General features: G+C 35.5%; 1 protein-coding gene across 1 annotated transcript; it reads right to left on the minus strand.

The window, feature by feature from the left end:
- Positions 1–466: 466 nt before the first annotated feature.
- On the minus strand, positions 467–3,434 carry LOC147488705 (uncharacterized). Its single transcript, XM_086574464.1, has 5 exons — positions 2,852–3,434; positions 2,638–2,759; positions 1,824–2,276; positions 1,501–1,703; positions 467–698 (listed from the first exon to the last, which is right to left on the minus strand). Exons 1-5 carry the CDS (start codon positions 3,432–3,434, stop codon positions 467–469), a joined length of 1,593 nt encoding a protein of 530 aa, XP_086430590.1.
- Between the last annotated feature and the right edge of the window lie 9,731 nt (positions 3,435–13,165).

Here is a 13,165-nt window from a genome sequence, read left to right on the forward strand (position 1 = left end):
TCAGACTCAACCTCCATTTCCTTGTAGCCTTCTGCTATACATCTATGTAAGCATATGTCGATAGCTTTGATTTCCTGAAATAGCACAGACGCCATGCCTCCCCTGCCACTGAATCCAACTAGCACCTGTCCTTCTTTGTCTCTTATTACCCTACCTTGTCCAACTCCATTACTACTCAACGCGCCATCGGTATTGACTTTCACTCAATTACCAATTGGAGGGCTCCACACACATTCTATTTGCCTTTGCGTCTTATATCTAGGGTCAATGTTAAGTCTCTGAAAAAGATTTCTAGCTCTAACCGAATAATTGACTTTAGGTCTTAATACTTGCAAATATTTCCTTATATCTCTTACCATTTTCTCATATATCCTTTGTGCTGACTTGGCAATATGCTAGAATCTACGATCATTCCTTTCCTTCTAGATATAGGCAGCGGATGCACAGAAAAATACCTTGTATACCTCTACCTCTTTGCATATACGAAAGATCGACGACCACTCTCTGTTTGTTGTTCTGTTATCTGTGATAATGCCAAGTAGGCAATTGACTCTAGAGATGACTTCTTTGGAATACGAACATTCAAAAAATAGGTGTCTTGAGAATTCTCGGCTATTGTTGCATAAGCAGCAAACTGAAGATTGTAGAATTTTCCTTTGCACAAGTCTGTCCTGGGTAGGGAGACTTTGAGAGAATAGCTGCCATGTAGTGAAGGAATGTCTAGGTAAAACCCACTTACCCCAGACCAGCTTTTGCCATTTTTTCTTTTCCTTCTCTGGTGAAAGAGCCTGATACACACTGTGTGAAGTAAACTGCCCCCTCGGATGAGGCGTCCACACTACCTAATCTTGTGCGAGATGTTTATTGATATCCACTGCTCTAATAACCTTCTTTAAGGTTTGTGATTGCATCAGGTTGATTGCGTCATTCCACTCCCCATTGGAAATGATTACACTTACCTTTGCATTCAGAGGAAAATCCCATTCTGCCATTACTTCAGTGTCTTCGATCAGAGGTGATCTTGAGCACCAAATGTCATGCCATAACAGCATTTCTTCCCCTTTTGCGATGGAGTATTTGATAAATTTCTTGGCTATGCTTCTATTGTTCAAAATACTTCGCCACGTCCAAGAACAGTCTCTTAGTACTTTCATAGTCCAAAAGTACTTGGTTTTGATGTGTTGCTTCCAAATCCAATCTACCCAAATGGTATCTTCTTTAGTGACTAATTTGAAAATTAGCCCACAATGTGCACCCACATTCCATCTGTGAACATTCATAACTCCCAGCCCACCTTCTTCCTTTGGTTGGCAAACTGTACTCCAGCTCTCTTGGTGCAGCACTTTTCTATTATTTATGCCAGTCCATAGAAATTTTGTACAAATATTTTCCACTTGCTCAAGCACTATTTTAGGAAGAATGAAGGTTCTTGCCCAATATGTGTTGAAGGACAACAGAATGGACTTTATTAACTATAATCTACCCACATGAGATAATAACCTTGATTTCCAGTTGGTAATCTTGTGAGTGACCTTCTCTACCAAAGGTTGACATTTTTTGATACCCAATCGAGTAGAGATGAGAGGAAGTCCTAGGTATTTCACTGGAGGTTTAATCAAGTCAACCTCTAAAATGGGGGCCAGAGCACTCACTTCTTGATCATTTAGTCTTCCCACTAGGAGAGATGTCTTATGCTTGTTGATCTGTAACCCAGTTGCACTTCCAAAAATATCTAGACATTCTTTCATGGCTTATATGGATGTAGTCTCTCCCTTGCAAAACATAAGAACATCATCAGCAAAAGCAAGATAAAAAAAATTTACCTTCTTACATTTGGAATGATACTGAATAGATCTATTGTTGAGTTTTTCCTTAATCACACAACTAAAAATCTCCATTACTAGTACAAAGAGATATGGAGATAAGGGGTCTCCTTGTCTGACTCCTCTGCCTCCATTAAAATATCCTTCCGGGGCACCATTTATCATGACAGAATAAGAAGGAGATGAAATGCACATGTCAATCCACTGATACATATTATCTAGAAATCTGAAGGTCTTGATCATTGCCTTAATAGACTCCCAACTGACCATATCATATGCCTTCCAAATGTCCAACTTAATGGTACATCTAGGTGTGCCATGCTTCTTGTCATATCCTCGAAGAAGCTCATGAGAAAGCAGAATATTGTCCTGAATTGATCTGCCAGGGATGAAAGTTGATTGATTAGTCTGCACTAAATCATCAATAACTAACTTAATCCTATTTGCAATAACCTTAGAAATACATTTGTAGATGGTATTACACAAGACTATAGGTCTAAAGTCTTCAACTTTTGTGGGGTTGTTGACTTTATAAATAAGACATAAGAAAATGGTATTAATTCCTCTAGGGAATTTGTAGAATTTGAAGGCATTAAGAATAGCTAGAGAGAAATCATGACCAACTACATCCCAACATTTCGTAAAGAAAATGGGGGTGATCTGGCCTTGGAGCTGTATTTTCTTCTATCTCAAAGAGAGCATTTTTGACTTCATCTACAGTAACCTCCACTTCCATAATAGACTTCATGTGGTCAGAGATGGTATTTCAGACTTGCAACTAGTTGAAGAAATTTTCTCCGCTTATCTCCTCTACTTCAGTGCCCAGAATAGCAGTGTAATACTCAATGATAGTTTTGGTCACCTCTGCTTGTCCTATGATAGCATTGCCTTGAGAATTCTGGAGAGCCCATATCCCTGTTCTGGCTTTCTTTTCTTCTAAGGATTTAAAAAAAAAAAGGTTGTACATTTATCACCTTCTAGCATCCTTTCACTATCTTGCTTGCTTTTGATTTCAGAGATTTCAATACCTGCCAGTTCACCATATCTCTGTAGAGCTTCATGTTCCTTCTGTCCCAGGTAAGGATCCAATGGCTTTGATTGGATCTGCCTTTGAATGTCATATAGATTCTCTCTGGCCTGTTGAACTCTTCCATGGATGTTTGAGAAATTATTCCTTTCCCACGGCTTTATCCTTTCCTTCAGAAGCTTTAGTTTTTGCATTAGAACATACATAGGATTAGAGAAAATATTATTCGTCCACACTTCTTGAAGAATGGTATGAAACTGCGGCTGTTCAAGCCAAAACTTCTTGAACCTAAAAGGTGTCGCCTTCCTCTCAAAATCATTCCAAAAGAGTAGAATAAGCGAGTGGTCAAAGACACCGTGGGGCAGAAATTCTGCCTTGGAATTTGCAAATTCATTTTCCCAAAGACTATTAACCATACATCGATCAATTTTGGTCATGATTCTGCCTTTGCCCTCCACCTTGTTGTTCCATGTGTAAAAAGACCCATTGAATCTTAGATCGGATAATTTTGTTTTGTGTAGACATTCGACAAATTCCTCTGCTTCTCTTGGGTGCATTGGACTCCCACCTATTCTTTCTTCCATTTTGGTGATGTTGTTAAAGTCTCATGTTGTACACCAAGGCAAGTTCACTGAACTTTTGATAGTAATTAAGTCTCTCCATAAGTTCAGTCTGAGATTTTTGGTATTTCTGGCATACATTACAGTTAAAAGGAACTCTTCATTAGTAGGTTTGAATCTCCCCTTGTTGTGAATGTACTGGTCAGATTCTGATATCTTATTAATTTCCATCAAGTAAGGATCCCAACATATCCAAATACGTCCAAAAGGATCCTTATTGTAATTATTCATATGCTCCCATAGAGGACAACAAGTGTTTCTGATGAGATCATATTTATCTTGCCTGACTTTGGTTTCAAGAAAACAAAAAAGACTAAGCATTTTCTCTACTCTGACCTTGTTTATTTCTCTTGCTTTCGCAACCTTATTTGCACCTCTCACATTCCATAAGCACATAGATGTCATCATCGATGATTCCTATTTTTGGAGCCTCAAGGTCTGCCCCTACTCTTCTTGATACTATTGTTACTCCTTGGAATCGAGTCCTTCTATTTACTGACATCAGGGCCTCTCCTTCCAAATTGTTTCCCTGATCTTGTTATAACACCAGTTGGTATTTCTACAGTCGGCATAATAGGTTCAGCCACTACCACATCATCAATCTGAACACTATCGTGAAAATGCTCAGTCTCAACTTCAGAGGTATCCAAGTCCTCAGTGTCGTGTACATCTGTCAAGAGATGGTATCTTCCTGATTCCAGATTGTATAAAATACTATCTTCTGTTTCCATGAACGAATAGAGAGGTTCATTGTGAGTTGCTTCATGACTGATTATGGTTTGATCTTCCCTATCCCTTCTATTTTCCTGTTGGCCATCATACACAATCATAGAGGAATCCATGGTGCTAGTCCCTAGTGCTGCAACACTCGCTTCAGGTGCATTTAGAGTAGCCTCCACTTGCACTTCTTGATTTTCCACGTCCTATTGCTGCCTATTGCTTGTTTCTGGTACTAAGCTATTAGTGTCTGGTGTAGTTCTTGGTCTCCACTCCTGTGCTCTCTTGTTTCTCTTTAACCTCCTTTTTTGGCTCTTTGACATTCTTGCCCTATCCACCTGATTTTCCTGCATTGTTGGTTCTTTCCCTCTGTCATTTTCCTAGTTTACGTCTACACTCAGAAACTAAGTGCCCTACATACTTGCAGTGGTTACAGAACTTAGGAATTGATCCAAATTGAATTTTCTACCATAATTTAATCCCTAGTTTAGGCACTTCCACAAATATTTGGTCCGGGATTGGAGAGGCTAAGTTTATATCAACCAATACACTGGCATAGTATCCATTAGTCCTTTCCAGCGAGTTCAGGTCAACTCCAATTGGGCATCCAAGACCTCTTCCCATACTCAGGAGTATTTCCACTTCCCAGTACTCAAAAGGCAAGCCTGGGAATTTAACCCAAACAAACGCAGATGTTTGTCTATGAGTTTCGATATTAAAATTTGGTGTCCATTTAGTAAATCTGACAAGTTGGCCCTGCAAATACCAAGGACCACCAAAGAAAATCCTATTATAGTTTTCCTCATTAGAGAATCGAAACAAAACATATCCTTTCCCCAAAGGTGAAAGCTTGAAGGTTGCAGATAATCCCCAATCAGTGCTGACTACTGATCTGATGGTGTCTAGGTTCAGAGTTTTAGCTTCCAGCCTAGTGATTAATGCAAACTTACAAACTTCAATGCCTTTTTCCACCACAGCTTGGGGAATTTTAATTGCCAGTTTATCTCCTTTGCGCGTAGGAAGTGGAAGGGCTGAGATGTCCACATTTTGTTTCATCCTTCCTCGTGCTATAACAACGTACGAGTCCCTGTTAGACGTAGCACTGTTTCTGAGCTCTCCTTGTCTTGATGTTTCCACTCCAACAACATCTAAAGACCTTGTAAACCTTACTTGATGTATGTCATTACTGAATCCAAATGGAACCGAAGTTATAGAGCTCAGAGGGAACTAAATTCAAATAAGATACTTGTTTTTTCCGTCTGTGAACTCACATTGTATCTAGTGGAGGATTTTACCAATAGAAGAAAGAAAATAGGATAAAGAAAGATGTTTTCTTCCACTTTTGAACTCTCACTGTTGGCAGTGGAGGATTTGACCAAAAGTGGGGGAAAATGCGCTATAACTAGATAAGAAAACTTGAAGAAGGGTTTTATTTCCTATTCTCTGTAAGAAAATAAAGGTACAGGATCAGAGAGCCACTTACATTATCTCACTACCTGTCTCTCCTAAAGCTGTCCCCATTGTTGATATGAATAGAACTTGAAAACGTCTTTTTACCAAATTTTGGTATTCCAAATCGACCCCACATTAAGTCTAGGGGAATCTAACTTTAAAAGACCCATATAATTTTTTGTAAAATACTACTTTAATGGAGTATAGGCCACAAAATTTGTCAAACTTAAAAAGAGTTTTCAAATTTTGTTTGGCGGTGGCGTATTTTGGTATTTCATTTCAAATCTTTTTGCCACCTTTGCATGTCATGTTTACTCTAGTCGAGTCCATGTTAGTTAGTACGTAACAGTTTAATTATGTTTCATGTTATCATATCTTCTTAATAATATTTCTGTTACAGGTACTGCCAATTTTTGCTACGTTTCTATGGTAAATTCTTTCCTTATCTCTTTACACTTTGAGGACAAAGCGTTCGATTGTTTAGGGGTGGGATAGAAACATTTGCAAAAATTAGGCACTTTTAGGATTTAAATTACACACTTTTCTTTATAAAAATATTAAAAATCATAAAAATTAATTAGTTACATAATTTAATTATGCTATTGAATTATTTCATGAACCCCATTCTCCTAAATTGTTTGGGGGTGGTATATTTAATTTTAGCACATTGTACATTCACGTATTAAAATTGCATGTATAAATATCAAAATATAGAATCTATAGTCCTTATTGATTTTATTGGGATACATAATGTAATTAGGTACCTTAATTTCGTGAAATTCACTATTTCAAGGAATTTCATAAGCTAATCCAATAGGAGCCACGATAGGCGCATGCTTGATTTGTGAACATATGGTATTATTTTATTTTTGTTAGAGTCAGCTTATTTCATGTTATCCCCATAACGAGTGGAACTCATATAGGAGTTGCGTCTGTTTTTCTTTACCTATATTGCTATATTAGTTTGTTCTAAATTTGTTTTGCAGGTGCTCTAAAATTTTCACGCATTTCCATAGTATTTTCTATCCTTCTTATTTCTATATTTTGATGAGAAAGCATGTTTTTGTATGGGGGTGGAATAGAAACACGCATAATTTAAGGCACCTATTAGGATATATATATGTATAATATGCACTTGCTTTCTAGTAAAAAATTTTAAAAATATATAAATAAAAAGTATTTATACTATGCACTTAGGAATATTGGTATTGTTTCTTTTTCGGTGATGATAGTAGTCTAGAAGTTTCACGTTAGCTCTTAAATTAGAATAGTTTTTAGAAACTTAGATTAATATGTAGGTATTAGTCATTGCATCTTTCCATAAATATATTGCATGAGCATCTAAGTTTGTATTGGCAGTAAGTTTCTGAAATCTAGGCTATTATTCTTATTCTACAAAACCTGTGAGAATATAGCTTAAAAGCCTTATATGAGTGAAATATTTGAGTAATGACACAAGAGATAAGTAAATTCAGAATAGAGAAATCACACGTCCCCTTGCTTGATCATTATATCATATCCTAAGTGAGAATTTAGGCCCTTTTTGGATCGATATAGCCAGAAATTCAAACCTATATGAAATTATTTTGGTTAGTTGCCCCTCTGAGCCTTTCTTTAGCCTTTTCATAAACCACAAATCCTTGACCCTTTTATAAAAAATAAAATAAAAAGACAATCAGCCTATCCATTTTTGAATGAGTCTGAGAAGTATGATGAAATGGAATAAAGAAAACCCAAAATCTGTTAGTTGTTTCAAATAAGAAAAGAAAAGAAAAGAAAGTTTCCATCCAAGAAAAAAAAGAAAAAATAAATAAAATAAAAATTAGAACTCCAAAAACATAATCAAAGGAGTCAAAAGCCAAAGAAAAAAAAATGGCTAAGGATGGAAACAAAGTGTAGAAGCAAGTTAAGAACAAGGTTTTCTCTAGTTACATAATATGAAGGCCCTATTTTCTCAGACTTGTCCTTTTGAATATCCATTTCCTTCCTTCTTAAACCATCACCTAATCCCCGCAACACCTAATAAAGACCTCTAGCTCAATTAGGAATATGTTGGTGTGATAGTAAGAGGCAGATGTGTTTGATCGACCTCGGCTTCCTTGTACGTCATTGAGATTGTGAGGAAAAGTGTGCCCATTGCACACTGGAGTGAGCGAAACTTGAGTGGAAAAATCAGAGTATTTTTGTCTTGACATATTGTGAGGACCTACTTAAGGACGCTATTCCAAAATTTCAGAAACAGATCTGTTATTGCATTTCATAGCATAGTTCATTGTTCATTATATATATATATATATATATATATATATATATATATATATATATATATATATATATACGTAGATGATTGATTATTTATATACGTAGATGATTGATTATTATGCACGTATTAGCTTAGGTTTCAAATTGATTATTCTTTATTCATTGCTAGTAAGATGTATAGATATCTGAGAATAAATAAGGAAATATTAATTTTATTTCTTAAGTCGTTGTAGTATAAATGAAGTTTGTGAGTACCTTCTTTAGAAAACTCTCACGAAGCTATAACTCGTCCACTAGGGAATTCTTAGTGTTTTAAGGCCTTATTGCATATGGTCAATGCAGTCGCACTCAGTGAAACGAGAGTAGTTAGGAATACATTTTTGGTCACTTATTTTAATTTCACATATTTGTTTGAGGGACAAGCAAAATGCTGCTTAGGGGTGGTTTGGTAAGAGCCCAAAATTGTAGTTTTAACCCCTTAATAGTATTATATTTAGGCTAATTATGTTTATAATCAATAAGAGTTAGTAATATTTACGTGTTTTTGTGTATTTCAGGTTTTGGAATCAATTATGTGAAGAAATACGTCACTTTTGCAAGAGAAAGGAGTCAAATTGCTTGCTAGAGAAATTATATGATTAAAGCCCAAGTTTCAAGGAGAAAAAGCCTTTTTAAAACCTAGTCAAAAATGAAAAGTCAAAATCAACGCGGGTAGAAAAAGAGCAGAAAAGTCAACAGAATTTTCACAGGCCGTATCTTTGGACTCAGACCTCAGAATTGGGCCTATTATATGTCAAAACATCCGGCTCAGAAGGAAATCTCTAATGGTCCAAGAATTGATCCAATAAGAGTATTAAAAGTGGACGAAAAGGGTGTGGTGCAGTAAATTCCCACAGAGAACCCCTTTTTGGACTTAAGTAATTAGGTTTTGGGCTTGATTTAGTGGCCCAAAACACAGCTCCATGCACGAAATTGTAAACATAACCCCCTCCTATATAAAGTGGGTTAAGGCTAAATAAAACTTGGCTACTCACCTCTTTAGTTTAATTGTAAATTAGGGTTCTCTCTCTCTATCTCTCCCATTAGCTAGAATAATTTAGTTTCTCTTAAGTTTTAACCTAGTTTATGTTTTATTAGCTTAGCCACAATTAATATAATTCAAGTCAATTTTCAATACAAGTATTCCTTTAAATCATGTCTTCTTCTTCTTCTTATTTATTCAACGATAGTCTAATAAACTATAGCTAAACCTCCATTATAGGGGTTTGATTGAAGCTTTGATGAAGACTTGATGTGTTAGTATAGAATAGTTGTTTTAAAGAGTTTCAATTCTAGAGGGTAGTTAATTCACCATGAGAATGGGTTTCAACTTCCTTTCATGCTAATTATTATAGTTGGTTAGAGATGCCATGAATAATTAGGCATATAAAAAACCTAACTTTTATATTAAACATTGTGTGAAAACATAAAGATTAGGATTTGCAACAAACTTCATACTAGCATGTTATGGATCAATCAAGGTGGATTTCAAATCTCTCTATTCTTCTCCATATTTTATTCAAGTCATATTCAATTGTTTTAATTAAATTAGTATAAGTTAAATTCATATATTTAGTTTCGTAGTATAAATTCACATACATAAATATTGCTCTCACCACTGTTCCTTGTGTTTGATTAGTTGAATTCGTTTAAGTCTAGAGAGTTAAGAGTAGAACGATTTCATACTCTATGTATTGCATGAATATACATGTGGGAGTAGAAAATAAATAATTGATAACGTAAGAGAAATCTATAGTTGTTTTTACGTTTATCATATAAACTATATAGAAAATGCCTAGTTTTTGCAAAATGTTACTATACCAACTCTATGAAGGAACTATGCTTGTCCAGAAAGTATGAAGATATAAGAAAAGATATTACCATAGAAACATGAGCAAAAACAGCGATACACCTATATTCTGTTCTTCATGATAAAAATATGTCACCCCCAAATAAGTTTGGGGCATGGGTTGTTTGATATAGAACGAGAAATACATGGTTTATTATACTAGGGATATTTATTCTACTATAAAATCTTTTTGGGTTTTTATATTTTTGAAAACATGTATGAAAGAAAATGGAAAAATTTTAGCATGATGTATCTGTTTTACCTTATACTCATAAACCAAATTCCACAAGAAAAACAAAACAAGCAGATAATATTAAGCATAAATTTTAACTTATACTACGTCATACATGTGAAAAAGAAACATAAAAATAAATAGATTCAACTCTACAGACACTAGGAATTCTAGTCAGAATCTGTGTGTGACTCGTCTCGACGTCTAGAAAATCATTTTCCTTGCTGACGTCGAGGCATGGCATGTCTATCACTACGTGGGAGTGCATCTCTAATGCTTTGCAGTGTTCTAGTGACACTGTGCTAAAAACGTCGTTGCTCCTGCTGGAAGGATCGCTGCTCCTCTCTAAGGGTATGATGTTCTTCTCTGATATTCCGCTGTTTTGCTATGATGTTACCCTGAGTTTCCATGAGCTGGTGGAAATATGAGTGCAGAATGCTCTAGCTTTCATGGAGGAAGTGAATTCCGTCCATGGGCTGAGTGAACTGTCGAGTGGCATCTTCAGCGAAATAATCCACCTTCTTAGTCAGACGTGCTTGCTTAGCGGCTCTAGCTTCAAGTGGAAGCCATGACTTCTGAACGTAGTCGGCATAAATAGGACCTGTGGTAGCGTCCTTGACCTATACTAGGGCATCTATGGCTTGGAAGTTTTTGAAAACTTGAGTCAATCCCAAACAGACGGTTGAATTACTCTCCTCAGTTGTGCTTGATGAGCAGGTGGCTGGCACATGAAAACTTTATAAACATAATTATTATGAGGTTGAAGATCGAGGCAAGTTGATGTTTGATAATTCAAGCACCAGCCTTCTCTCTTAGCTCGTCTCTTATGTGCATATGAACTCTTACCTAAACCAAGAATGATTTTTGGTATATGTGTCCATATCTTAAGCTACAATTCTCTAGGAAGTGCTTACACATGATCATTGAAACTGATCCGTCTATTCTTGCTAGGTGGAGGGTTTTTCTTTGATACAAAAGACATTTTTGAAAAGTTTTTCAGAAACAAGAGAGATTTAGAAGGGGAAAGATTTAAACGATAAGGGAAAGATTTTTGAGAAAGAAATTTTTTGAAAATTTTGGAAATTTTTTAGTCTTTTAACGTCAGATTCTCAAGACAAAATAGAAAGGTGGAGGCAAAAATATAGAATTAAACAGAGAATAATATCACTTTGGGTTACTCTATTTGTTTAATTCTCGTTTGGAAACGCCTCATCTTTATATATATATATATATATATACTTTGTTTTCTCATTCAAAATATCTCTCTATCCATATAGAGATTTTGCCAAGAAGATAAAATTATGCGTTAATCCGGCATCATTTTGGTTACTCCGAACGTATAATTTTTATTTTTTTATATCTTCTGGTTTTGAAAACTATGGAGAGATGTTTTAAGAAAATCATACTCAAAAGCTATGATTCTAGGTGTTACTACTTTAAAACAAAATAGATAATCTTAGGCAACTTTCGTATTAGCTCTGTGGCGAACCCAATCTAGACAGATAGAGCTTCAGCTACGCAAGTTGGGGGGATTTACTGCGCAAGACATGGAATGTCCTGACCCGGGCGAATAACTCAGTGATATAGGTGACCCTTAGTAAGCAAAGATGATCTCAAACTACCCCTAGATTGCGTTGTTCTAGGGGTTAGTTTGTGTAAAATCCATTGCCCGTTTTGAAAAATCACATAACTATTGATGTATCGAGAATCATCTATTATAAGCGCAGTGAAAACAAACAATTTTATTAAAGAAAGAAGAAACATTTGTTTTTGGCTTTTTGGTTTTTATGTTCTTAAATTACTATGACAGAAAAATATAAAATATAAAACTACTAAGAAAAATCACTATGACAAAAGTGATCCTCCCAATAGAAGGTGCTTGAAATTAAGTGATTCTAAGTGTGAACCATCCCATGGTTTGGCCTCCCTAGATCTTCCACCTATTGTTTTGCAAGTAGGCAAATCTAGTGAAGAGGACTAGCTCTATTTCTTGATAATCTAGTCTCTCCTCTCCTACTCTCTAGTTAGCCCTAGTTAAAGCCATTCCAACTAAAGAGAAAGACGAAGCTCGGAACAAATTGAAATCACCTGATAAGAGCCCAAAACTGTAGTTTTAACCCCTTAGAAATAACACTTTTAGGCCAATTATACGAGTAATAAATAAGAGTTAATGCTAATTACATGCTTTTATGTATTACAGGCATTGAAGTCAATTAGGTGCAGAAATGTGCCACTTTGGCGATATAAAGGAGCAAAGGTTGGTTGCTAAGAAGTTCTGTGATTAAAGGCCAAGATTCAAGGAAAAAAAGCTTTTGTAAAGGCCAGTCAAAAGCTAAAAAGTAAGAGTCAACGCGGGCAGAAACAACAAAACAAAAGTTAGCAGAATTTTAGAAGACCGTATCTTTGGACTCAGGCCTCGGAATTGGGCGTACCTTATGTCAAAATGACCGGCTCGGAAAGAGCTTTCCAATAATCTAAACCTTGACCCAATTAGAGGAGCAGAAGTGGACGAAAAGTCTATTGAAGTCAAAGCTAGCTGAAAAAGGCCCTGTAGACTGAAGAAATTGGGCTTTGGGCTCGATTTTCCGACCCAAAATATGGACCCTCAGCCCATGCACGAAAATGTAGATCTGGTCTCCTCCATTTCCACACACAAGACTTAGTTCTGAAGTATCAATTAGCTTAGGATAGAAAGTAGCCATTAGAGAATATTTTAGATCTAGTTTTGAGTTTTGAATTAGTTAATTAATTAGTTTTCATTCCATTAATTAGTTTCATTCCTTGTTTTAGATTAGCTATTGAAATAATTGTTTATCATTCATTAGATAAATAAAATAGTTAGTTCATAATAATTTCGATTTTTGTTATTTAAATTTGCTTAGATCTAATTTCAATTCTTGTTTGTTAATGGTTTCTTAGTTGTTAATTTAGATTCAATTATTATTTAGTTTAATTTAATAAAGTTAAAATCTTTGTATTGTGTCTTATTCAATTTCGATTGGAAATGAGAGCATAATGATTCTAGGCTAAACCTCCATTAGAGGGGGTTGAAGAAGCCTTGACGAAGCTTGATCTTTGTTAACTTTGAAATCATCGTGATAATCTATTCAACTCTAGAAAGTGATTAGTTCACCATGAGAATGG

This window comes from Coptis chinensis, chromosome 7 (genome assembly GCF_015680905.1).
Source record: "Coptis chinensis isolate HL-2020 chromosome 7, ASM1568090v1, whole genome shotgun sequence".
Taxonomy (NCBI): Eukaryota; Viridiplantae; Streptophyta; class Magnoliopsida; order Ranunculales; family Ranunculaceae; genus Coptis; species Coptis chinensis.